The sequence below is a fragment of the Alexandromys fortis genome, unplaced genomic scaffold (assembly GCF_014885135.2).
Source record: "Alexandromys fortis isolate MF-2015 unplaced genomic scaffold, M_Fortis_MF-2015_v1.1 scaffold_306, whole genome shotgun sequence".
NCBI classification, from domain to species: Eukaryota; Metazoa; Chordata; class Mammalia; order Rodentia; family Cricetidae; genus Alexandromys; species Alexandromys fortis.
In genome coordinates, this window is record NW_026068196.1 from 513,602 (window position 1) to 540,427 (window position 26,826).

At 39.0% G+C, this 26,826-nt stretch overlaps 2 protein-coding genes and 1 long non-coding RNA gene across 4 annotated transcripts in view; 2 read left to right on the forward strand and 1 right to left on the reverse strand.

Moving 5' to 3' along the window:
• Positions 1 to 26,826, reverse strand: part of LOC126492996 (cytochrome P450 3A31-like) — a 287,886-nt gene that overhangs the window by 221,591 nt on the left and 39,469 nt on the right. The window lies entirely within an intron of this gene.
• The window catches only part of LOC126493002 (uncharacterized), a 236,485-nt gene that overhangs the window by 32,571 nt on the left and 177,088 nt on the right, over positions 1 to 26,826 (forward strand). The gene's annotated exons all lie outside the window — the stretch shown is intronic.
• LOC126492997 (cytochrome P450 3A9) lies at positions 717 to 26,523 on the forward strand. The gene is made up of 13 exons (XM_050129725.1): positions 717 to 910; positions 3,919 to 4,012; positions 5,376 to 5,428; positions 6,258 to 6,357; positions 8,980 to 9,093; positions 9,315 to 9,403; positions 10,217 to 10,365; positions 12,768 to 12,895; positions 14,699 to 14,765; positions 18,293 to 18,453; positions 20,148 to 20,374; positions 24,668 to 24,830; positions 25,550 to 26,523. Exons 1-13 carry the CDS (start codon positions 840 to 842, stop codon positions 25,643 to 25,645), a joined length of 1,512 nt encoding a protein of 503 aa, XP_049985682.1. The 5' UTR covers positions 717 to 839; the 3' UTR covers positions 25,646 to 26,523.

Genomic DNA, 26,826 nt, shown 5'->3' on the forward strand with positions numbered 1-26,826 from the left:
TCTGTCTCTGTCTCTCTCTCTGTCTCTCTCTGTCTCTGTCTCTCTCTATCTCTCTCTCTCTCACACACACACACACACAGATAGAGATCTATATAGAGAGACACTATACTTCCCAAAATAACTCAGAAAGCACTATGTAAGTAGTCTATATGGGTGTGGGAGACTCTCATGCCTTTGAGGTTTTGACTCTTTCCAGTTTTTTTGCACCATTTCCATGGGAGAATAAATTACCCTAACCAAGCCAAAGGGAGCGCGTCTGTAAGCAGGGTTCAGCCAGGGGCTCTGCTTCCGTGTCTGCCTCCAGATTTATGCCTTGTATTTCTGCCCTGACTTCCCTTCATTATGGACTATACGTTGTAATACGAAATAAACCCTTTTCCCCAGGTTGTTTTTGGTCATAATGTTTTGTTTTTGTTTTTAACCACAACAGAAAGCAACCATGGACAGAACTGCTGGAGGAAAATTAAAGTCAATGATTTCACTTAAGTTTCTGATAAGTAACCTTTGCCCTAAGTGACAATAAAATCACCGTTTGCATTTTTTTCTGGTTAATGTTTCATGGCAAATGAGTTCAAAGCTGAAAGTGGGTACATTCATGGCATGATGCCAACTGCAAAGTTAGAGAGTGCACTTGACTCTTGGAATTGTGGGTGGGGCACGGTTGTGTTTTCATTGACTGCAAACTCAACCCCACCCCGTTCCCATACTTAAGCACTACAGGCTCGCCTTTTGAGTCACAGCAGAGCAGGAAAGGAAGCTCATCAGGCTCATTCCTGCAAGGTGGAGCACACACAGCTGAGAATAAACCACAAAAGAGAGACTTGATTAAAGAAGCAGCAATGGACCTGATCCCAAACTTCTCCATGGAAACCTGGATGCTCCTGGCTACCAGCCTGGTGCTCCTCTACCTGTGAGTAAACTGCCCAGGCTTCTTTCCTCAGTGATCAGGAGTTGGGAAGGTGAATTGGATAATTCTTTCCTCTCCCTGTTTTTCTCCAAAGAGAAAATGAAGGGAATGTTGCTTGAGTGTGGCATGCTACAAAGACCTAAGGTGTTGCTGTTGGTCTTAAGCAAATCCCTCTAAGGGGATAAATGCACATTACTCTTCTACTCAGCTCCACTTTCTGTAGATAGGAGGATTGAGAGACATCAGTTAGATGTGGGTATTCTCTGATTGAGTCTCAAGTTTCCCCCAGATTAATCAACCAGAGCTCAGCAGACGTGGATGACACATAATTGGTCCCTGTGTATTTTGGGAGGTCTCTTCTGCAAGGTCTCAGGATTGTGGGGATAGGAGGAGCTTTTTTTTTTTTTTTGCCATCTTCACCTGTGTCCTCTGATGTCGGAGATGTATAGTGTTGTCCCATGTGCACATGACTCTTTTCTATTCCCTTCTCTCCCCTCTAGGACTGTTTATACAATGTCCTTAGTGCATATCCAAGGCCATATGGTAGGCTGAGATTATTCCTTGTTTTCCTAGCCTTCCCTGGAGCTCTCTGTGTTCCCCAAACTCAGTCTTTCTACCTATAATATGATGAGCTATTTGCTTCTAAGTAATGAGTCTTTTTTAAAAAATTACATTAGGTCATTTTATTTTATATTAGTGTTTAGCCTGCATGTATGTATATGCATATACATGTGTATTTGTTGCCCAAGGAGGTTGGCAACAAATCTTATCCCTCAGAACTGGAATTACATACAGATATCTGGCTGTGAGCCACTATATAAATTCTGGAATTGAACCCAGGTCCTCAACAAGAGCAACAAGTGTTCTTAACCACTAAGCATCTCTCTAGTACTATTAAACGATGAATCTTTAGAGTAAAGGAGACCTGACTTTGGTTCTTTTCCTTCACTATTTCCCTTCAAGTCCATAGCATCAGTATAAGGAGTGACTCCTTCCTGGCTATGAGATCTACTGGCCTCCTCAAATATCAGACACTCTGAAACAAATAGAATGTTAAACATTTTCCCTTTAAGTGCTTCTGGGAGCTTCAGTAAGAACATCCATCTCAGAATTTCCTTCCAGTGAAGGGATTCCTGTGAGGACAGGAGAGAGGTTACCCTGAGTTCCAGAACTCAAAGCATATGTGGCCACCATCCCCAGCTCATTCTACTGCAATTGTTCTCAGCCTGTGGGTCGTGACCTCCTTTAGGTCAAATGAACGTTTATCAGGGATCAAATATCAGTTATCCAGTTTATCTGATATTTACATTATAATTTATAACCATAGCAAAATTATGGTTATGAAGTAGTGACGAAATAATGTTATGGTTGTCAGCTCACCATCTCATGAGGAACTGTATTAAAGGATCACTTTATTAGGAAGATGAGAACCACCATAGTGTCTCTCTTCTCTCTCTCTCTCTCTCTCTCTCTCTCTCTCTCGCTCTCTCTTTCTCTCCTTTGTCTCTCTCTGCCTATGAGTCTATGGGTAGTAGATATTCCCTCACATCTAACTTCTGTCATCATTTTCTACGAAGGAAAGGTAGAAATTCATAGTGATGAGAACATGAAAAATTCAGAGATAGCTTCACTTTAAAGGAATGGGCATTTAAAGTATTGTGACAACATCTTTTCCATCTGATGATATTTTGTAATTAACTGAAAATTTTTATTTCCTTCTATTCAGCTGTAGCATTTCTTTGAGGTAATCCTAGCACCTTCCTTCAAAGAGATAAAGTGGGTTGTTACTTTCAATATTTGTGATAACTGATGTATTTACAGCGACTTCATTTGTTTACAATAGTGTCAGGAACGGGAGCCTAATGCATAAATACACGGCACAGATTGCACATTTGCTTTGAAATAAACTTGCTTATCAGGTTTTAAAAAAATCATCAGTGTTTGATAGACCTGTCTGTCCAGTCATGCAAATATCTTAGTGTAGGCAGAGAAGGAAGAGGATGAGCCGGTGATGAAATACCTTCAGGTATGAGTTAGGAGGAAGTGAAGACTATGCCTCTTCTCTCAAGAGAGAACTCTCAAATACACTTGCGGGGTGTGGCTCTTACTGAAGATCACTAGAAGGATAGTTGATTAGCATCTAATCAATTTTCTAAAAAAAAAAAAAAGTGAAAAAATGATACTAAGAACTCAGCTTGGATTTCACATGAACATTCAAACTCAATTTTTCAAACATTTATTAATGATTAATAATAAACTTTAGGATTTTTTTTCATTTTTTCTTTTTTATTATTATTGAAAAAAATTTCTGCCTCCTCCCTGCCTCCTATTTCCCTCCCCCTCCCTCCGCTCCTCTCCCCCTCTCCCTACTCCTTTCCACACTCCCTCTCCAGTCCGAAGAGCAGTCAGGGTTCCCCGCCCTGTGGGAAGTCCAAGGTCCTCCCCCCTCCATCCAGGTCTAGGAAGGTGAGCATCCAAACAGGCTAGGCTCTCACACAGCTAGTACATGCAGTAGGATCAAAACCCAGTGCCATTGTCCTTGGCTTCTCAGCAGCCCTCATTGTCTGCCGTGTTCAGAGAGTCTGGTTTTATCCCTGCTTTTTTTAGCCCCAGTCTAGCTGGCCTTGGTGAGCTCCCAATAGATCAACCCCACCGTCTCAGTGGGTGGGTGCACCCCTCGCGGTCCTGACTTCCTTGCTCGTGTTCTCCCTCCTTCTGTTCCTCATTTGGACCTTGGGAGCTCAGTCCAGTGCTCCACATTAACTTTAGGATTTAAACCCCCAAAGTTTTACTTACCTTTTAAGATAACCTTTGAGGTTTTGAGAGTCCCACAGAGACCTCTAGAGAAGTGAAGACCAAAAATAATTATTACTGTTGGCGTTTTTGTTGTTATTTGTTGCCTATATGTTGCACCTTCTTTTGAATTTTATAGTGTCTATATCCATGACAGGTGAGCCACTATAACATACAATGGCAATCCCAATGTACTAGTTTTCTCTTTCACTTCATAGATATGGAACTCATTCGCATGGACTTTTTAAAAAGTTGGGAATTCCTGGGCCCAAACCTCTGCCTTTCTTTGGGTCAATTCTTGCTTACAGGAAGGTGAGTGTTCATTGGGCTCCCTGTCTTTCTTCTTGTGGTTGCCAAGACTGGCTTAGTTCAATCAATAAAAAGATAAAATCTTGAGTAGAACTGAGGATGCATTTAAAAAAATCATGTTTAGCTTCCATCTGAAGCAAGATCAGCTTCTCAAAGGCCTTGATGTTAGTCTTTGGAGAATCTGGTTTGGCGCAGTGGATCAACTCAGACCTCTGTCATATCAACACTCATGGTATATATCCAAAGGAGGCTCAGTCATACCACAAGGGCATGCTGAGGTCTTGATGTTCAGACTTGTGATTCTTGAAAGGAAATGTCCTTTTTCCCCAGTGTAGATTCTAGCAAGGGAAAGTCATGGTTCTGGAATTTTTATTGGCATAATCAAAATATAACTGAAACATAGTAGAGGTTTTCTTTTTAAGTTTTAGAGACTCAGAGCAAGTATTTAATCTCCAATGTTATGTGTGGAGGAGAAAATATTTTCCTTTGCTGTGTTCTGTGTAGAGGAGGCAACTCCCTATTTTCTTATGTTTCCAGGGAGCCATAAAGGCAAATTCTCTTAGCTACTTTTAAAAATACTTTTTATGTGTATGAGTATTTTATGTGCTTATAAGTGTGTGTATGAGTGCTGGATGCCCACAAAGGAGTCTCCCTAGAGCTAAAATTACAGCCTTTAGCTGCCACGTGGGTGCTAAAAACTGAACTCTGGTCCTCTGATACAGCAGGTAATGCTCTTAACCACTATGCCATCTCTTCAGTCCCTCTTTGCCATCCTTATTCAGTTGCTTTCTCACTCAGTAACTTGCCTGAGATTAAAAACTAAATTAAAAGAGGCTCCTGACTTCTTCAGTGTCATGATTCTATTAGTCTTCTAAGGAAGTGGTCATAAAATACATAAAAAAGATGCTGAATGAGGAGTTAATTGGACCTCACTGACATTCCCTTAGTTTCCATTTTTTCATGTGTCTGTGGAAGGAACAATTCAGAGAGTTTGAGAATCTTCCTGACAGCACGTAGAGAAGCAAAGTCTTTAGAAACATGTTATTAACTATTATCCATAGTTAATAACCCCAAACATGTACAACAGGGTTAACAATTATTCATAACCAAGGCTGAGATTTTGTGCATTTGCAAAGTTGGGAGATAATGTGGGAATCTTTAATATTCCTATTTCAAATACCTCTAGCATTTAACTCCTTTCCACTCAGAAAGCTGTGAATAAGAATGTCCCTCTCAGTGCTAATGAGGGATAGTAAGCCCAATTTTATAAGATTGGAATCATTTGTCCCTCAACTAGAGGTAAGGACAGTATGGGAGGACAGTATATTTAACATAGTTATGGATTTTTACTTTTTTCTCTTTCCAGGGTTTCTGGGAATTTGACATACAATGTCATAAAAAATATGGAAAAATGTGGGGGTAAGTATTCTGTCAATTTCCACAGGGAAGATGTGAAATGTTGATGAAAACCCACAGGATCTTGAGTGTTAGCTATCTATTATGAAGATTTTGGGGGGATTTTTCTTTTTTTAAATATTTTTTATGGTTTATTTAACTTTATTTATGTGCATTGGTGTGAAGGTGTCAGATCCCCTGCAACTGGATCTTTAGACAGTTGTGAGCTACCATGTGGGTGCTGGGAATTGAACCCGGGTCCTCTGGAAGAGCAGTCAGTGCTCTTAACCACTGAGCCATCTCTCCAGCCCCTGGGGGGATTTTTCTACCAAAGATTCCATATGTCTCACATACTGAATTTGGCTGAGAAAGGTGCATATTTTGACTTTTCTTCAGGACTTGCTGGTTCAGGGAATGGTTCACCTGAGTTTCAATCCAGTGTCTGATTGATCCACTATTTTGTACTTAAATTACTCACTTTCAGTTTTCAATTCACTTAATATCATTTTTGGTAATCTGATATTTTGATCATGCAAAAATTATCAAAAATAGTATGTGGGCAATATTCATCCAGGCTTAGCAAATGTTCTAATTTAGTTTTGATTATGGCTTCTTTGTGGAGCTATTTTGCATTTGTCTCTCTCCTGCATGAGCCATATTATACTTCATTTCATGAGACACCAGTGACCTGTGGTCGGAATCCCTGGCTTGTTGTAGGTGCTCATGTGGCAGCATGTTGTATAACTAAGATGTTAGTTATATAACATTTGGATCAGATTCTGGGTTCCTGGGCGCGCTTCCAGCTACCAAGTCCAGATGATTGGGTTTAATCTTCTTTGCTTTGCCAATGCAGGTTTTATGAGGGCCGAAACCCTCTTTTGGCTATCACGGATCCAGACATGATCAAAACAGTGCTGGTGAAGGAATGTTATTCTACCTTCACAAATCGGCGGGTAGGCATCTATTTAAAATATTGTAATCTCTATTTGTTTATATAGTAAGATCTTTTTGATGCGTGAATTATATGCACACATGTGTCTACACACACCCTACACACATATGGAAGTTGGAGGAGCACATTGGGTGTTCTGTTCTTTTCTCCTTATTCCCTTCAGATAGGGTCTCTCATTGAACCTGGGGCTAGGCTATCAGTCAGCAAGCGCTGTTTCTGCCCCTCACAGAGCTAGGGTTAAAGTTGCATGGGGTCATATCCAGCTTTTTAAGTATTTGTTTGATATTCAAAGTCAGATCCTTATGTTTACACAGCAAGTACTCTTCCTACTATGCCATCTCTCCAGTGCCCCATTTATATCTTAGTTATTATTTTTTAATTTTTTTTGAGACAGGGTTTTTCTGTGTAACTGCTCTGGCTTTCTGGAACTTGCTTTGTAGACCAGGCTGGCATCAGACTCACAGAAATCTGCCTGCCCCTGTCTCCCACAGGGAGGCATGCACAACCACAGCCTGGCAATACGTTACTTTTTATCATGAAATAATTATAATTTCATAGGGCATTGACTCAAATGTCTAACTGTGCTCCATTTGTTCTTCATGTTATTTGTCTCAATGCTTTACATAGCTGTAAATTTAGTATGTTTCTGTGACAGAAAATTTGTATAACCTATATATTTTATTTATAGCAATTTTACATGTCCTTATTTTGTAGTGTGTGTGTGTGCATACAGGCATGTAACTTCATGCATATATAGTTGTGCACCTCTGTATAACCAGCAGCTAAGATACAGAATTTTTTGTTTGCCACAAGGTTTTCATATCCTAGTCTATAGAGTTGCCTACAGAACTTGTATTTTCTTCTTAGTTGGAAAGCATTTCATCTTTAGTTCCTACACCATTGGCATATGTTTATCATACAAAATAGTCGGTTTTCTTGTGACTTTTTAAAATAGTTATTTTATATTTGTTAATGTGTATGTTTTTATGTGTCTCTCTGTGCGTGTGTGCATGTGAACATGTGTGTAGGTGCCCACAGAGGCCAGAAGAGGGTGCAGGATCCTTCAGAGCCACAGTTACTGGTATTTATGAGTGACCTGATGCATGCTGGGAACCAAACTCCTGTCCTCTGTAAGAGCAGCAAATCTTCTTAAGTTCTGAGCCTTCGGTCCAATCTCTATAATGTTTTGTTATATGTACATAGTTTAAAAATCTATTATTAATATTGATAGGTGATAGTAGTTTTTATGAATTTTTCTTCATTTAACATGGTCTTCATTCCGTCTATTTTCCTGGAAATAATATAATTTTGCTCTTCTTTATGATGGAATGAAACTCCTTTGTGTATGTGCATGTGTGTGTGTGTGTGTGTCTAAAGCACAGTACTTTAGTATTTTGAATCTTCTGTTTGTGAGAGTTGTATATATGTGTATGTACAATGTGTGTGTGCCTGCGTGAACCAGCAGAGGACCCGAGGAAGATGTTAGATGTCCTGCTGCACTACCCTGCCTTGTTGGCTACTCTGGCTGGCCAGTGCTACCTGTTTCCGTTCCCCTAACACTGGGTTACAGGCACCCACGGCCATAGCCAACGTGCTTTAAAATGTGGCCGCTGCAGATTCAAACCCAGGTCCTCATGCTTTAGCAACAAGCATCTTTCCCTCAGAGCCATCTCCCCAGCAGTTGTTTTTATTTATTGATCTTTATTGAGCTCTACATTTTTTTTTCTGCTCCCCTCCCTGACTCTCCCCTCCCCTTCAACCCTCCCCCAAGGTTCCCATGCTCCCAGTTTACTCAGCGGATCTTGTCTTTTTCTACTTCCCATGTATGTTAGATCTATGTTGTTTTGATCTGTGAATACTTTGTTTCTTTATTCCTTCAAATTTCACTGTTTTTTTATGAGCATTTTTATTGCTGTTGTTAGATTTTGTTAGATTTATATGTAAAGTGTTTCATTTTTTTGGAATTATTGTGAAAATCATTGTGTATTTCACGAGGTTTTGCATTTTCCTTACTTACCTTACTGTGCCTGAGCTTTTGTGAATTGACTCATCTGTAAGTTCCAGTTGTTTTTTAATTTATGTCCTCCATGAATTCTTTATCTTGACATTATTTTATTAAAAAATATGAAAGTTTTTCTTTCTACCTAATTTTTATGTCAATTTGTCTTTACTTGCTGTGCTAGCAGGGAGTTCCAGTACAATGGTGAACAGAATATCGCGCGTGCCTTCACTTTTAAAGGTTATAAACTTTAATCTTCCACAGTTGCGCTCAATTTTAGCTGCTGCTCCTAAGTTTCTGTGACTTTCCATACAACACATATGCTTAATATTTTTCCATTGCATTTATTAATTACACATTATTAGTGGAGTTAGGCATGATAAAAATGCATGAAAATTGATACATTGATCAACTCAATCCTACCTTTATTGAACCTCCACCACTGACAGACCTTCCTTTCTCTTCCTCCAGCTTCCTAGAGAGCGAGGCATTTGAAACACCCATTTCCTATACCATTTAATGACACAGTTCTAAATAGTTTGTATATAAGTGATGTTTGTTCCCCACAGCCTTGCAGTTACCTAAAACTCTATAGGATAACATCTCTTTTGCTTTGAATTCTAGACTTTTGGTCCAGTGGGAATTATGAAAAAAGCTATCTCCGTGGCTGAGAATGAAGAATGGAAGAGAATCCGAGCATTGCTGTCTCCAACCTTCACCAGTGGAAAGCTCAAGGAGGTAATGAAATGATAAGGTGGTCATTGTAAATATGAGAAACACATCTGGGGACATGGAAGATGACAGCCCTTTTCCAATCAGTGACATCTGGGCTGAAACTTCCTAAGAATATCATTCCGTGTTAATGGGACCTTTTGCTTTGTCCTTGGGAAAGAAAACTGTGTCTACTGGGAACTGAGCCCCCTCATCTCACTATGGATGGTATTTTGTTTTGCGTATAGATGCTCCCCATCATTAAGCAGTATGCAGATATGTTGGTGAAAAACATGAGGAAGAAATCAGAGAATGGGGATCCCATCAGCATGAAAGAGTAAGTACTAGTACAGTCATTGTTTGTTGGGTTGTTGTGTTGATTACTTTTCTGTGACTAAAGACCTTGACAAAGCAACTGAAAGAAGAAAGGTTTCATTTTGGCTTACAGTTCTAGGCAGTTTATCCATTCATCACAGTGACACAGTGTGCATGAATGGGAAGCTAGCTGATCACACTGCATCTATGGTCAGGAAGAAGGAAATATGGCTAAGCTATATATACACACACATACTCAAGGCCTGCCCAAAATACCTGCTTCTTGTAATGTGGCTCTACTTCTAAGTTTCCATATTTTTTCTCAGACAGTGCCACTAGCTGGGGACCAAGTACCCAAACTTGTTGAAGTAGGCCACACCTCCTAATAGAGTGCCATTCCTTATGAGCTTATGGGGGCCAATTGCATTTAAACTACCACACCCAGGGAATGTTGCCACCCACATTGGCTCACACCTTCCCACATCAATTTACACAATCAAGGCAACACCCCATGGCCCTGTCCAACTTGATATAAACAATGCCTCTTTGAGAGTTTCTTCCCAGGCACTTCTAGATTATGTTATTTTGATAATTAAAACTAGCCCGCATGTATCCGTGTCATCCCACAACAGAAAGACAGACACAACACTGTTACCTGACAAACTTCTCACAGTTGAGTATGTTAGGAACAAGGATATCACAGAAAGGGTTTCTGTGTGGCACTATGACCGTCCTGGCTGGACATGTGAATTTATTCCTACTTCACACCTTATGTATCTTAGGTGGAGTAGGAGGAGGTGCAGCTGTTAATTTCCATCTCTCTCTTTCTTGTCAGCATCTTTGGGGCCTACAGCATGGATGTGATCACTTCCACATCATTTGGAGTGAATGTTGATTCCCTCAACAATCCTCAGGACCCTTTTGTGGAAAAAATCAAGAAGCTCTTAAAATTTGATGTCTTCGATCCATTGGTCCTCACAGTGAGTACGTGACCTAATGTTTCATTCTCTCTGTTTTATTTTTAAGTAACAGTGTAGTAAAATATAATCCCCATATGTTGTAAGTATCCCACTTAAATATGCCAAAAGATGGTTTTCAATGTATTTAAAATATTTTCAGCAATCAATATTGTCATCTGTGGAATCTTTTTGCCATCCCAGAAACTCTGTACTTTTAATGATTACTCCTTATTTACCTCAGGCATAAGCAAAAAGCAATCTATTTTCTAACTGCTCAGATTTGCATATTCTTAAACACTTCATATAAATAGAAGAGTATAATGTCACCTTTTTGTGTCTGGCTTTCAAATTGGTATGTTTTAAAAATGTCATATCTTGAAGTATGAATCAGTATTGCATTTCTTCTATGGCAGAATCATATTCTACTGTATGGACATGCATGCCACCTTTTGTTTGTGACTGATGGATATTTGGAATGTTTTGACTTTTTGCCTGTTGTGAATAGTGCTGCAATGAATATTCTTATGCAAGTTTGTGTTTCAGCACACATTTTGGTTGTTTTTGGATGTCTATTCAAGGGTGCCCAGTTATATAGTAATGTCTAACATAATACACTGAACTAATTAAAGATGTGTCTAATCACAGAAGGGAATTGGCTTTTCTCAAATGGTTTGCATTTATTCATCTGTTTTGCTCATTTTCACTAGCATTGATATGCTCAATGATACAGCAGAGAATTCTTGAGATAAATCCTACCTAGTTAGGGTGCTAAAATCCTTATAGTCACTTGATTCAGTAAACTAACATTGTGCTGAAAATCTTGCAACCGCATTTAAAAGTGATATTAGTTTTCAGTTCTTTTCCTGTGAAATATTTGTCTGGTCTTAGTATTACGGCACTGTTCTTCTTATGGAGAATTTTGGAGATGTTTTCACATCCTTTCTGTATTTTGAAAGTGTTCAGGAAGAAATGGCATATGCTTTCCTTAATATCTATTAAAACTCAGCATCACAACGTTCTGATTTTAGGATTTCCCTGTGGATAGAAATTTAAAAAAAATCAGGAGCACTTTAAATTCTGTACATATGGTAAGGTAGAAGGAGGTAAAGATTAAGTATGATCCTGGAACACGTTTATATGATAATCTCCTTTTTACCATAGTTCTCCATTTTCTTTAGACTTTGAGAAAAACTATGGGTCTCTTTGTATTTTCTTTGCAACAAATAACCTAGCATTACGTCAGAGGTATATTATGCATGGTATGCAGTTTTTTTCTGAGTTAGTTTTTATAATTTGTGTATTTCTAAGAATTTATACATTCCAATAAGTTGTGTAATTGCGGCTGTTGTCCTAGTCCTACAACCATTAATAGGATTCATTTTTATGCCCTTGTGCTTTTCATGACATTTTTTTGGCTCCCACTTCACTGTGAATGCTAGTAATCTGAGCCATCACTCTAATTCCAGAACAATCCCAGCTAATGTTTTGCAAACTCTGAAGATATTTTCAAAGAAGCATCTTTTGTTTTCATTGATTTCCTCCATGTTTTTTTTTTTAATTTCATTAGTTTTCATTTTGGTCAATAGAATCCACTCTCTTTCTCTCTGCCTGAAGTGTGTTTTCTCTTCTCTTTTAGTGGCACATGCTATAAAGCATTGCCATGAGATCAGGGTTTCCTCAATACCCATAAACTCCCTTCTGCTTATTATTTCGTCGCCATTTTATAAAGCTTACCTGTTTTTGAGTTTTTTGGTTAATGTTATCATTATTGTTATTTATGTGTGTACTCATGGGTGGGTGGGTAGGTGCACTTGCGTATATGGGTATACATAAGAGTGCAGAGATAAGAGGAAAACCTCAGGCATCTGCTACCTTTTGTTTAAGGCAGTCTCTCTCACTAGCCTGGAGCATCACCAAGTAGTTAGGTGAACTTGCCCATGGTTAGCTAGCCATTAAGCTTCCAGGAATTCATTTCTCCACCTTTCACACTGCTATTGCTGAGCCACTGCTCTTGGCTTTTAATATGGGACCAAACATAGCTCCTCACATTTATTTGCAAGGCAAATACATTACCCACTGAGCCATCTTTCCAGCCTTGGAAGTTCTTTCTTGAGCACTTTGATTAATTGTAGCATTGGACTGAAACCTGATCAATCCAAGAAGACCTTAGTCCAACATGTCAAGGGGTAAGAGGCCAAGGGATTTAACCCTAACACTATGAGTCAAGAGCCATTGATATCACTTCTTTCTTGGTGGTCATACATACATTGACATGCCCTTTTCCAGGTATTGGCCTGAAACCTGACCAAGAGAGAGAGTCTCAGTTGAGATCCTGATAAATTTTACTGTTCTGAGTATCAGAAAAATGCAATTATTCTAGGTCAAATTTGTCTTTTCACTACAGTTTCTCCTTTCTCTCCCCTCTAGCACTCTTTCCATTCCTTGTCCCAGTACTTGATGTATTAGGTTTCTGCCTGTTTCCAAAAGATGTCATAAGCTTTTTTAAAACTTCTGTGCAACGAATGAAAGAGAATCGCATGCAAGAGAAAGAAAAGGTAATAGCTGCTCACACGAGGACTTTCATTTATTGATAACGTGTTTTCCCTCTATATAAAAATATGCACATGTATATGTGTGTGTGTGTGTGTGGGGGTATTTCCTGTGCATCTTTGAAAGTCAGATGGAGAAGTGTAGTTTAAGGACAGGGGATTTTTGACATTTTAAAGAGAATGAAGAGTGTAGTGATTGTGAATAGAGAAATGAAATGAGTTAGGAAAACTGTTTAAAATTAACGATATGCTTGACAATTAGTTTAGCACAGAATAAATACTTTAAGGCAAAAATTTTACCACATGTTAGTAAGAAGAGATTCCTTGCTTATGATTTGTGGGGATGTAAATTAGGGGAATTATGGAAAACTATATGAAAACAACTCAAAAAATCAAAGTTTTTTTTTTATTTTTCCATACTGGGGATAAAACAATGGCCCTTCCACAAGGTCAGCAAACATTCCATTCTTGAACAATGGCTCAAGTTGCCCTGGGTATCTAGCTTAATCTTATTCTAGATTTCACATCAGAAACAGAATTTATGACTTTGGTGTTGGATCAGGAGATCCCAACTAGAGCAACTATTATTATTATTATTAATATTATTTTGGTTTTCACTTTCTTCTGGCTCCTGAGTACTGGGAATAAAGGTGTGAGTCATCACACCCAGCCAGGAACAAACATTATTAATGGCTCATTTCTTTGAGGGTTAAGCCTTCAGTGATCTTAGTTCATATTAGAGTAAAAAGTTGGGCAGAGAGTAAAAAATAGATCTCCTATGTGACCCAACCATCTTCTTGTTGGTCTTATAATGACATATGCTTATGTGCTAGACATTTGTACTTCTATGCTAGCTGAAGCCATTCAAAAAAATCCAAAAACTAGCCGGGCGGTGGTGGCGCACGCCTTTAATCCCAGCACTCGGGAGGCAGAGGCAGGCGGATCTCTGTGAGTTCGAGACCAGCCTGGTCTACAGNAAAAAAAAAAAAAAAAAAAAAAAAAAAAAATCCAAAAACTACAGAGGAATGGACTTTGAAAGTTCTCATCATTGATGAGTAATGGATATTGAAAAAATATGCTTAACCTGATTTAAACAACATTCAATATATGCATGCATCAAAATTTCATTTAATTCCATTTCCATGTACAATTTTAATGCATCATTTAATGCAAATTTAGAAAATGAGACAAAATTGCCATTTTTCTTTCCCAAAAGGAAAATGATTCTACTTAAAAATTCTTTCCAGGTCCTTTAATTTCCCAGACCTTATACTGGTAAGAAATCACTTTATTTCCAACCCTATTATTTTACACATTTTCAAAAAGGTCATTTCATTCTACCCAGCACAGTTTAGTCTGCTTTATTTTTAATTTTTATTTTTTGGGATAGTCTTACTATGTAGCCCAGGCTTGCTTCTCCCAGTCATTGTGCTTACAAGTTTCATTGATAAGGACAACAGTCTGAGATTAATATGGGAGTACAGGAGATAGAAGTCCAGAACTTCTTACTGTGTGAGCACACATGCAAAGGGAAGGGACCACCTGGACTGTTCAGAAGTCAGACAACTCATGGTCAGAGACAGGAAAGACCAAAGTCATTGGACACACAGCCAGTGTCACTCAGGAAAGCATTCTTTTCTCCAAACCATGCGCATGGACGTTTTTGTTTATCATTGACTTTGGGAACCATAGCCAGACTTCTAGATTTTAGCTAAATATTATTCTCAGAATGGTGACTAGTTCAGCACTTGTGACTCACTCTGACCTCTCAACTGACCTTGAATCTTTCCCAATCTATTTTTCTTCCAGCAAAGAGTGGATTTTCTTCAACTAATGATAAACTCCCAGAATTCCAACATCAAGGAGTCTCATAAAGGTAAGCATGGATGTTTCATGTTCTTTGATAGAGAACCTCAGAGTGGGGGCTTTGTCCTGGAAATATGCAGTAGGCTTTCAGGTAGACGAATATGCCTCCAAATTTCAAATAATTCCAACTCCTCCAAACCCAACCTAACCCAACCCAACCCAACCACAAATGTAGACAGTATATGTAGTAGCCAGAGGAACTTTCAAGAAGTACTGGATTATAATTGTGTTAAAAGCCTGAAGGGCAGCCATAAGCATGTGATTTGGGCCTGGAGGTTACCAGTGGCCTCTGAATCTTGTACCACAGAACAAATACCGTCAGGGCCTCGTCTAGATCCACTGAGTCAAAAGCTCTGCCTGGAGATTTGTATCTAGACATCCAGTGAGAGGAACAGCCCAACAGTGGTGATAGTCATTGGAAACCTGGAATGAATGCTTCCCCAGCTCTTGATTTACAGCCAAGCGTTAATTTCTGACATTACTAGGAGACTCAATCTCACAGAACATTTCCTGATCTCCTGGATCTTACATTCTTCTTGCCCCCTCATCTGCAATGTTCCCTGAACCTTATGTATGGGAGTGTTTTGGAGATATATCTACTGGGACTGGGCTCCACAGCAGTAGTGGCACATATACCTTGGTGTTAACCAGCAGTTCTCTAATTGGACTTAAGACTTGCTCAACAACAGAGAAACCGTGCCTGGTTTCTGACAACCAGCTAAGTACTCAGTGCTCATGAAGTCGTGGATCTTAGATGAGAATCTACAGCCACTACTTTGCTATATCATCATAATCTCTAACAGTCTGAACACTTGTCCTTATACCCACAGATGTGTGTAGTCTTCACCCCTCATCAAAAAAACTTCTCTTTGCAACAGACTGAGTTCTGTCTTATTCTTCTCTAATTTTATGCATTTAAAAAATAATTTACAAATTTTAGAAAAATTATAGGCTCTCAGTCAGTTTCAGCTGAATTTATACAGACTTTCATATATTCTTGCTCTCATACTTGCACAGCCTCCTGTTCTTTTTTTTGAATAAATTTCAGAAAATCACTTATTTTGTCCCTGTGTGTGTATGCAGGCATGCACATGCAATGGTGTGCATATGAGGGCCAGAGGACAACTTGCACAATTCTGTTTTCACTTCCATCCTTTTGGTTCTGGGGATGAAACTCAGTTCATCAGGCTTGGCAGCAGTCCCCTTACCTGTTGAGGCATCTTGCTGTACCACTATACTTTCCCGTTTTTAACACTCATCACTGGAATAGTGGTATGTTTGTTATGAGCATTGAACCTACATGCTCATATTATCACTGAAAGCTCACAGTTATAAGTAGGACTCATTGTTGGTCTTGTCCATGGCAAATGATTCATGCCCGATGACAGTGGGCAGGTTGATACTTGACTGGCTGGACAGCGTGAGTCACTGTGCATGCAACTCCCTGTTGTAATCCCTGCCCTGTAAAGAACCATGTAAATAAGGAGCACACACATAAGGGTGGTCCTGCTTGGCCTACATTCAGCCTTAGTCAAAACTTTGGGTCTTGGATAACAGGGCTGCAGTTTGAAGCATCAAGGTACAGCACTCCACAGATGCAATTTATCTGGAATTGATGTTTCTTTCATTTGAGATTTAAAACTTCTCTAATGAAGATCCATTTACTAGACTATTGCTAGTCATTGCCCTTTAAATAAAAGAATTATTTTCTAACTTGTTTCTGTGTATGTGTGTATGTCTGTGTGAATGGATGAGTAAAGGTTCCTGTGGAGGCCAGAGGAGGCGATCAGATCCCCTGGTGCTTAGGTGAAGGGTGGTTGAACTCAGGTGCTCTGCAAGAGAAGAGAAGCCTGCATTCCTGTTTTTTTTTTTTTTTTTTTTTAAATAGGGGTTCCTCTGTGTGTCCCTGGCTGTATTGGAACTTGCATTATAGACCCTCAAACTCAGAGATACACCTGCTTATGCCTCCTGAGTGCTGGGATTAAAGGGATGTACCACTACCACTCAGCTACAACCTACATTCTTAACAGACTCAGTCATTTCTCCAGCCCATCATTCAGTACTTTGTAGCTATTCTTTTTTTCTCTGTAGCTTTTCTAACTTCTAAATTGCATTTTGAAGGTTGGTAATACTTGTTTGCCCAGTGGATTATGCATGTTAACACCACAGTTTATGAAAGTTCAGACACTGACCAGGGAGATACGGGGTGGGTTTGAGATGCTACACTACTGAGAACCTCCAAAATGTTGCTACCAGTTCATAGACCTCACTTTGAGTAATTTTAATATCATTGCCTCAGTTTCTTTAATACCTATATACTTCATAGGTCTGCTAATGTCCCATTCACTCAAACATTTCTGTTTCATAGTCACTCAAAATGTTACAAGCTAAGTTTTAGGCAGAATAATTATTTTCCTTAAGGAAGTACCATTTATTTTGTTTATATGAAGTAGATTTTCTAGGGCTGGGGAAATGGCTCAGTGGGTAAGAGCACTTACTTTGTAAAAATGAAGACTTTAGTCTGAATGCACAGCACCCACATAAAAAGCTGGGCATGGCTGCAAGTTCCTGAATATGCTCAGAACCAGAGGGTAAAGACAGGAGGACACAGAGTTCAGTATCCTGCTGACCTAGCTGAAATGATGAGCTTCTACTTCAGTAAGAAACTCTGTCCCAAAGCAATGACACACAGAATAATGGAGGAAGACACCAGAAATCCTGCCCTGAGTCTATGTCCATACACACCTGCACACCCATGTTCATGGCCTACCTGTATACACCATGTGCAGGAGCGCACATATGCATTCACACACATGCAAATAAACTGAAACTTAATAAAATAAATAAAAATTGTACAGATTTTAAGTTAAAATATACTGTACCAGCTTTCCAGTAAATGAGCATTTATGATTTCAGTTCTCACAAAGAGACAAAATAAAAATTGAACAAACAAGGTATATTTCCAATTATCTACAGGGCATACCGAAGAAACTGTATAACAGACAGAAATTCTTCCTCTTGATATGGTTCAGTGGTGGAGGTGTTGAGGATGTCAGAATGAGGGGCAGATAGTCAAGAGGAGTGTAGACCTTAGGAAACTCGACAAAAGTGACTTTCTCATTTCAATCCTTTGTCAGATTGATTGTGAGAATGAAAACCATGACCACTGTGACCCTGAATTGCTTTCTCATAATCTTTTCAGGGATTTGGAATATTTATTTTTTATCCAAATAATAAATTTCTTAATACTGTTCTCCTTTTCCTAAAATGTATCTACTGGGCCCTCCATATAGGTCAGCAGATAAAGGTACTTGATACCAAGTCAAAGACCTGAGTTCAAACCCCAGGACCCAAATGTTGCAAGGAGAGAACTCATTCTTGCAAGCTGTCTTCTGACCCTAACAAGAATACCATGGTATACCCTTTCACTCACTCACACACACACACACACACACACACACACACACACACACACACACACATGCACACTCACACACTAATGAAATATAAAATAAAATTTATTTCCTTTCCCATTAGCTTTGTCCGATCTGGAGATTGTGGCCCAATCAGTTATCTTTATTTTCGCTGGCTATGAGACCACTAGCAGCGCTCTTTCCTTTGCTTTGTATTTACTGGCCACTCATCCTGATGTCCAGAAGAAACTGCAGGATGAAATTGATGCAGCTCTGCCCAATAAGGTGAGAGGATTGGTCTGGAGAAGGAGGAAGGGAAGAGGAGATGCATTAACACTAATGGCCCCTTATCACGTCCAGTGAGAATTTTTCAATAGTGATAAGCATTGATCTCATCACCACCTTTATGTAAGAAGGTTCTGGAAAGAGATATTGATGGGAAACAGGCATTGGATTCTGCTTTTAGGAAAATAATGTCTTTGTAGATGAATATTGGCACATCCTTATCTATTATATGCCATCAAAACCTACTAAGAAACAGCCTCAAAATCACAGTGGCATGGAAGTGTGAGCATTGGTTACTCAAGTGTCTGTATATTCAGCTCTGCTGATATTGTAGGGTGTGCTGTTGCCTGCTATTGTCTGACTGTGACTGACCTTGCCTGACTAGGTAGAGTGATTTAGCTCTGCCCCACACATCTCTCTCCACTCATAGGTGGCCTGAATCAAACTCTTAACCCATCATTATCATCTGTTCAAAGCTCCCATAAAGTAATAGTCAAATGTTCCCTATATTAGTCTTTACAACTTTGCCCAAACTGGGAAGCTGTGGGGTGTTGTAACATGAACAGGGGCCTGCTTGTTTGTGTTTCTGTCCCACCCAGTACCCCACAACTGTTTAGGCCCAAAGAAAATCACACATAGGTCTCCATAAATTATAAGCTGATTGGCCCATTAGCTCTAGTCTCTCATTGGCTAACTCTCACATCTTGATTAACCCATTTTTCTGATCTATGTTAGCCATGTGGCTTAGTACCTTTTTTCAGTGGGGCAGATCACATCCTGCTGCTTCGGTGGTGGTCTGGGCAGGAGTGGGAGGAATCAACTTCCTCCTTCCCAGAATTCTCCTGTTCTCATTACATCATTTCTACTTCCTGTCTGGTTTTCCCACCTGTATTTTCTGCCTGGCCAATCAGCGTTTATTTAAAACATGATTGACAGATTACAGACAATTCTCCCACACCAGGGTGTGAGGTTATGTGGTCTGTGGGGTGGTAGTCTGTTTGGTTTATTATTCTCTTCAGAGATCACAGGCAAGCCCTGAAGGAACAGCCACCAGAATGAACTATCCACAAAGAATAGAGCTGAGTGATGGATCCTGTTCTCATTGTGACTTTTATACCAGGGTTGGAATGGACCATTTGATAGCAATGACTCTATCTGTCTTTTGTCCTTTAATAGAGTAGAGACTAGTATCTCCCCAGATCATTTAAAATTTTATCCTATTTGACGCTTCCAAGTGTGATATATAATCAAAAGATTGACCGCATGGGATATTTTCAAATAAGAACAATAGGGGTTTTCCTTCTTCCTGTGCTTATTTACTTTCAAGTACATGTGTGGGGTCTGTCTGTGGAAAGGTAACTCTAAGAGTCTCAAGTTGTTGTTGACTCTAATTATCATGATCTGCTGGTTATGGTTCCTCACCATAAGAAGGAAAAAGTTGTATATAGCAATACCAAGGATTTTAGGGCCTGAATTCTGGATTGTCACAAAGTCTTCCAGTATTTCATAATTTCCCTACATTTCTTGTAGGTATATTGAGCAGGTTGAAGTTTCAGTTATTAAAATGGTTTGTAAATGCTAAGATCTTGCATCAGTGGGAGTTTTTCTTTGGCAGTGTAACCTGCTAATAGTTCTTCACAGATGAAAGTTAGTTCAAAGCGGTAATTTACTAAAATCTCTCTCCCTCTTTGCAGGCACCCCCCACCTATGACGCCCTGGTCCAGATGGAGTATCTGGACATGGTGATAAATGAAACTCTCAGATTATATCCAATTGCTGGAAGACTAGAGAGGGTCTGTAAGGCAGATGTGGACGTTAATGGTGTTCCCATTCCCAAAAAGACTGTGGTGATAGTACCAACTCTTGTTCTTCACAAAGACCCAAAGTACTGGCCAGAACCTGAGGAGTTCCGCCCTGAAAGGTACAGGGATGTTAGAAAGACAAACTACCCGGAACTGGACTAGTCCAAGCATGACATGCTGTCTCTTGGTGTTGAAAACACACAAGTATCAAGAGCAGTCTGTCTGTGTTTACTTATTATCTATCTATATATTCACCTATATACCTATACAATCTTTTAAGACAAGAGTAGCATCTGTCACAATGTCCTCAGCACTATCTTATTTTAATAGATTAGTCTTTTCATTACTAGTTTTCTTCTTCTTTTTTTGCTGTTACCTTTAACTGCTCCTATCACCTTTAAGGAGTATTTACATTTTTCATTTAACTAGGCTTTGCCTCCTGGGTCCTCCAGTGTGACTGTGATGATGTAATCTGAGGGTCTTGTTTGAGCAGCTCTACTGAGGACAGAGAAGAGACCACAGATCTTTCCATTCTTACCTCTGGATGTTGTCCTGGACCCTCTCTTACACTATGTGAATTTTCCAAAGCCATGTGGCCGCCTGTCTAGAAGTCTGAGGCATCCTTCTTCTCAAGCAGGCTCTTCTAGGAAGCCAGAGGCAAGGTCAGGCTTTAGTCACAGTCTACAGTCTAATTGTTTTCTTGGCAAGCAAAATAAAAAATGGTGTTTCTAGGGCAGAGGCTTAGGATCTAGACAGACATTGCTTCTAATTATGTACCTCCTGATTTCTGACACCGTATGTTGTTGGCCATGATGTACCATTTAGATATAATTAAGTCTATGTATAGTACTTGCTGAAGAAGATAACCAGAGCTCATCAGTTCTTCTGTCTTCTAGACTAGATGGCTTCTGTGTTCCTTCCAGTCTCAGTAATTACACCACCTATAGTTTTGTGGCACACAGACAATTGACTGTGCTGCTGTTATTATATTCATTTATTAATGAGACAGATAGTCTGTGCTTACTGTGTTGTGTGAAACTACCTCAAACACTGATCAATGAATATGTTGATCAATATCTACAACAGAAAATATTTGACAAATTCACAAATGTACTGTGTACAAACCAACATCTTCAGCACTCATGTTCAGTGGGCTCCCACTAGCTTCTGTCAGATGTTTCTTTGGCTATCCCCATCATGTCTTGACCCCTTTTTTCTTATTATCATTTCTTCCTCTCTTCTACTGGACTCTGGGAGCTCAGCCCAGTGCTTAGCTGTGTATCTCTGCTTCTGTTTCCATCAGTTACTGGATGAATGTTCTATAATTTCAATTAAAGTAATTATCAATATTACAGTAGGCTAGTTTAGGCATCCTCTCCACTGTTGCTTAGGGTCTTATCTGGGGTCATCCTTGTGGATTCCTGGGTATTTACTTTGTGCCCGGTTTCTTGCTAACCCCACAATGGCTCCATCAATCAGGATATCTCTTTCCTTTCTCTCCCTCTCTGTCCTTCCCCCATCTCAGCCATCCCACTCTCTCATGTTGTCCTCCCCCATCTCTCCATTCCCTTCCCCTTTCCCTTCCCCCTTCCCTTCCCTCTTCCCTTCTCCATTTCCATGCTTCCAGTTTTCTCAGGAGATCTTGTCTATTTCCCCTTCCAGGGGAATCCATGTATATCTCTCCCAGGGTTCTCTGAATGTGGGTGATAGTTGTGAGGCTGGGGATGTCTATGGGTTCACTGCCAGTGAGATCAGGACTTATCTCTAGTGCTGGAACTGACTTTTTGAAACCCATTCTCTTTGGAGGGACACCTTGCTCAACCAAGATATAGGGGGAAGGCTTTGGTTATGTCTCAGACTGATATGCCAAACTTTGTTGGCTTCCCATGGGAAAAACATTCTCTGAGGTGTGGGTGGGGGAGGGGGAGGAAATAGAAACTGGGATTGATAAATAAAATGAAAAGCAATTGTTTTAAAATGAAAAATGTTGAAGACAAAATTATATAGAAGAAAGAAAGGATAGGCAATACAGTTTATTAGGCCATAGTGTTTTTGTATGTTTGTATGCGTGTATTTGTGTGTCTGTGTGTACAATATAAATGTATTCATATATGTGTGTACTCACATATGTGAATTTTGTTTCTATCTCTCTTGATCTCTTTGGTGTGTGTGTGTGTGTGTGTGTGTGTGTGTGTGTGTGGTGTAGTATACACCAGAGATCCAATTGGTGGGTCTTTCTCACATAAGATGCAGTTCATTGATACTGATTAGCCAATGAAGTTGACAGATCTGTCTATCTCTGTGGTCTGTACCCTAATATAGATTGAAATGTTCATTAATGTTCCTAAATTATAATTTTACCTAGTTTATGGGGATCTGAACTCAAGTCCTATTCTGTGAGTCCAAACACTTCCTTTTCCAACTGTGCTATATTAGCACTCTTGAGTACTAACAATTTCCTATCACATTAAAAGTATCAATAAATAATTTTCCAAGTATCATGTCTGATAGATGAAGAAATTTACAGCTAGAGCTCTTTTGTCTGTTTCCTTTATAATATTTTTCAATCTCTGTCTTTAATTTAGGCTTTTGAATATGTTTATATTAATGGAACTTGATGAATAGAATAGTCATCAAATTTCTGAAAACAAAGCAAATCAATATCTACAGCACTCTCAATACAATTCTCTGTGACCAGCAACCATTCATTCATGTGTGTTGTTTATTCACACGCCTCCACAACCATCATTATGTTTTTGGAAATATAATACACTTATAGACTCAAAAATTTTCCAAATATTGAAAAAACAGCTTAAAACACAAAGTCACATTGCAATTGCTGCTTTTTCTAGGAACCAACAAATTTTCTCTTAGATATCATTTATATGTTATCTATTTTGAATAGGTTATCTACCCTACCAGATTTTATACCCAAAAGAAAACACAGATGAATAAATTAATGGAAATATCATGCTATAGTAGCATTGTATGTCTTTGTAAATTATCTGACTTAAAATATTTAATAAAGAAGAAAGGGAAGTGCATCAAGAAAAAGAAGGAAGAGGAGGGAAAGTAAAGGGAGGCTAGTAGGGACATAAGGTGGAAGGAAGGAAAAGAAAGAGAAGGAAAGAAAAAAGGAGGGAGGGTAAAGAGGAAGTGAAGAGAATGGTGGAGGAAGGGAGGATGAGAAGTAGGAAAGAACAGAGAGATGGACAGGAGTAAAGAGAAAGGGAAGGTAAAGCAATAAGGGAATAAATAAGAGGAAGAAAGAAGAAAAAGAATAATGGAGAAGAGAAAAAGAATAACAGTGAGAAGAAAGAGTAAGGAAAACAATTTCAGTAGTGTAGTGATATTTTATTGTATATTTTCTGTACACAAAACAGTAATACTAGTCAGCCATATAGGTCAGGCAGTGGTTGCACACACCTTTAATCCCACAATTTGGGAGGCAGAGGCAGATGGATCTCAGAATGTTCATGACCATCCTGGGCTACACAAGATCAATGCAGAAACAGATCCAGGTGGTGATGTTCACACCTTTAATCCCACTATGAGGGAGTCACATGCTTTTAATCCCAGCCCTAGAGGGGAATATAAGAAAGGAGGAAACAGAGGTTCAGGACTCAGTCTGTAGTCGCCCAGCCTTGGTAGAGACAAGACTTCTCCAGTGTCTGGCTGCTTTACTTTTATGATCTTCAGGTTGAACCCAATATCTGTCTCTGGGCTTTTATTATTCATGCTACGCAGTAGCGATGACTTTTTTTATCCTCCCACTTCTATGACTATTAATTTAGCCAATAAGATACTTTTTTTCCACTTGGTCTCATTTCTTATGTCTCAGAGAATGAACACATCCCATTAAATGCAACAATCATGTTTAAAGATAAACATTCTATTAAACAGCATTCACCTCCTCTAATATGACTACAAGCTCCTCCATGGTAAAGCAAGAGGGAAGATTCGTAACTTGTCTAATCCCTGTGGCATATCACCTACTCCAAGGCTCAGAGAATACTGCGGAAGAGGGCATGGAAAGACCAGGAGATAAAGAATGAGGGAGGAGTGTTAAATGTCTTCTGGCTAGAACATGACCATCCCCATTATGAACATACAACGTTTGTGACTTCCTGTGAAAGACTCTCACAAAAAGACATGGAAATAGGAGGGGGATAGGTTCTGAGGAGCATGAGTACAGTTGAGGAGAGCATGCAAGAAGTTAATGTGGAGGGGAAAATAATCACAATAGATTGTATACAAGCAAGAAACTGTGAAAGCAACCCGAAATTTTTCACAATAAGATCAGAAAAGCTTCCTGTTTATTACTACTTATGGGTATCTAAAAATATCAGGTAAGTGACTGTTGTGGGTTTTGTGCTTTGTTAACTTTTCTTCATCTACTCCTGTGGGACCAGGTTCAGCAAGAAGAACCAGGACAACATTAATCCTTACACATATCTGCCCTTTGGGGATGGACCCAGGAATTGCATTGGCATGAGATTTGCTCTCATGAACATGAAAATTGCTCTTGTCCGCGTCCTGCAGAACTTCTCCTTTCAACCTTGTAAGGAAACTCAGGTCAGTGTGCTTTTTCAGTAAGTTTTATGTTTTATGGGAGTTTATCTTTTTAACTGGGCTATTGATTTGTATAGAACTATACTGATCTATTTATTCAAGGAATTTCTTTGCAGTATTTATTGGAGAGTTTATGTATTTCAGTTTTAGAATTTTTATCTTTTTTTTTCTTTTAAAATAAAGACCTAAGTATAAAGATTGTCTAAATTCAGGGGCTGCAGGAGATAGATCAATCAGAATGAGTCTTTCCTTGAAAGCATGTGTACTTAAGCTTAATGCCCACAACCCATTAAAAATATAGCAAACAAAGCAATCAAGCAAAGAAACCAAACAAACAACTCCCAACATATCAACTAAACAAACCTAGCCACCAACCAACCAACCAACCAACCAACCAACCAACCAAACAAACAAACAAACAAACAAACAACACCTATTACCAACTAGGTATGTTGACATGCACTGAAAATCCCAGCACCAAGGAGACAGAGACCAGTAGATTCCAGGAGCTCAATAAGTAGCCCAAACTATATAATTTGTGAGTTCCAGGCCAGTGAGAAACCCTGTCTCCAAAAGGGTAGGTAGTACCTAAGGAAGGACACTGCAGGTAAAAGTCGTTTTTGTGTGCTTGTAAAGTACTTTGGCATTTTTGTGTCTCATCTTTGTATTTGTGGTTGGTGTCTCTTCATTGACTACTTCTTATACTTGTTTAATTGTTGCAGATCCCTTTAAAATTAAGCAAGCAAGGACTTCTTCAACCAGAAAAACCAGTACTTCTAAAGGTTGTGTCAAGAGATGGAACCATTAGTGGAGCTTGATGTATAGTGGTTTGTTATGATGCTGTGTCCCACTGGACCAGAAACCAATTTAGATTGTGGATAAATTCAAAGATGAAGACTATGGTAATCTTGTGCGTGCATGCAGGATTCTGGGTGTTCATCGAGCTGACTATGGAACAAAATGATGTGAAGACATCAATCCAAGATAGATACATTCAACTTCCCGCCTTTTGTGGAACTTCCTAATTCTACTTCATTGTCACCACCAAACCTGATTTCTGTTGAGAAAATAAATACCAATTACAAGTTTTATCAACAACTACTGGCATTTCCTAGAGAGTTGTGAAGGAACAACCGTTTACTACAGATATGGTAACAAAGAGAGACTGAAGGAGTGATTCCACCCAAATTTAGCTTAGTGAAGTAGTGAATTTCTATGGGCACTTACGAGAGCATGCATGAGTTCTTGCTTACATACACAGAGGTGATTCAAAAGCAGCTCCATCACTGAGTCTTGGTGAGTCTTTCTCTGATGCAAGAAAGACATATCTCTGAAGTTCCCTTATAATTCCTTATGATTACTACTGCTTATATAACCTGGATGCTGGGATCTTATGATTCTTCCACGTTTCAGAAACTTCCTGACATTTGAGAGTTTTGTTTACTTCTTGAATCTGAGAAGCTTCATTTTCTTCTGGATTTTAATGAGTTTTTCCCTAGATGAAACTTTCATTTCAGAAAAAAATAGATACACAGCAGGATGGGTTGATAAACTCAATCAGGATCTATTATTTTTCTTCTTTAATTATTTTGCTGTTCAGTTAATTCATTTATGCATTTTATTTGCTCATACTAATTACATATATTAATGATTTTCATTATGGTGTTTTATGTACATTAAATACTTTTTGACTTTATTTACCTCCATTACTATTTCCCCATTTTCTTCATCCTACTGATCAGTTCTCTCTTCCCAACCAGTTCTCCCTTCTACTTTCCTGTCTTTTTGGGTGTATGAGTTTAAATAATGTTGTTTAAGGATAGTAAAGTTAAGGGGTCATTTATAACAATATGGTCCACTTATCAGTGGGCTACATCACTGAAGAAAACATATATCAGTGAACTATCATGAATTCCATGTAGATTATAAGGGAAGGGTAGAGTTTCACATCTCTACCAGCATCTCCCATCTTCCCAGTCCATGTTTCACACATATGATC

Bases quoted from the DNA above. Each gene is read 5' to 3' on its own strand.
- LOC126492997 (XM_050129725.1), top strand. From the start codon at position 840: ATGGACCTGATCCCAAACTTCTCCATGGAAACCTGGATGCTCCTGGCT. The intron at 20,375-24,667 runs GTACAGGGATGT...CTGTGGGACCAG, and splicing joins GAGGAGTTCCGCCCTGAAAG to GTTCAGCAAGAAGAACCAGG. The intron at 24,831-25,549 runs GTCAGTGTGCTT...TAATTGTTGCAG, and splicing joins AACCTTGTAAGGAAACTCAG to ATCCCTTTAAAATTAAGCAA.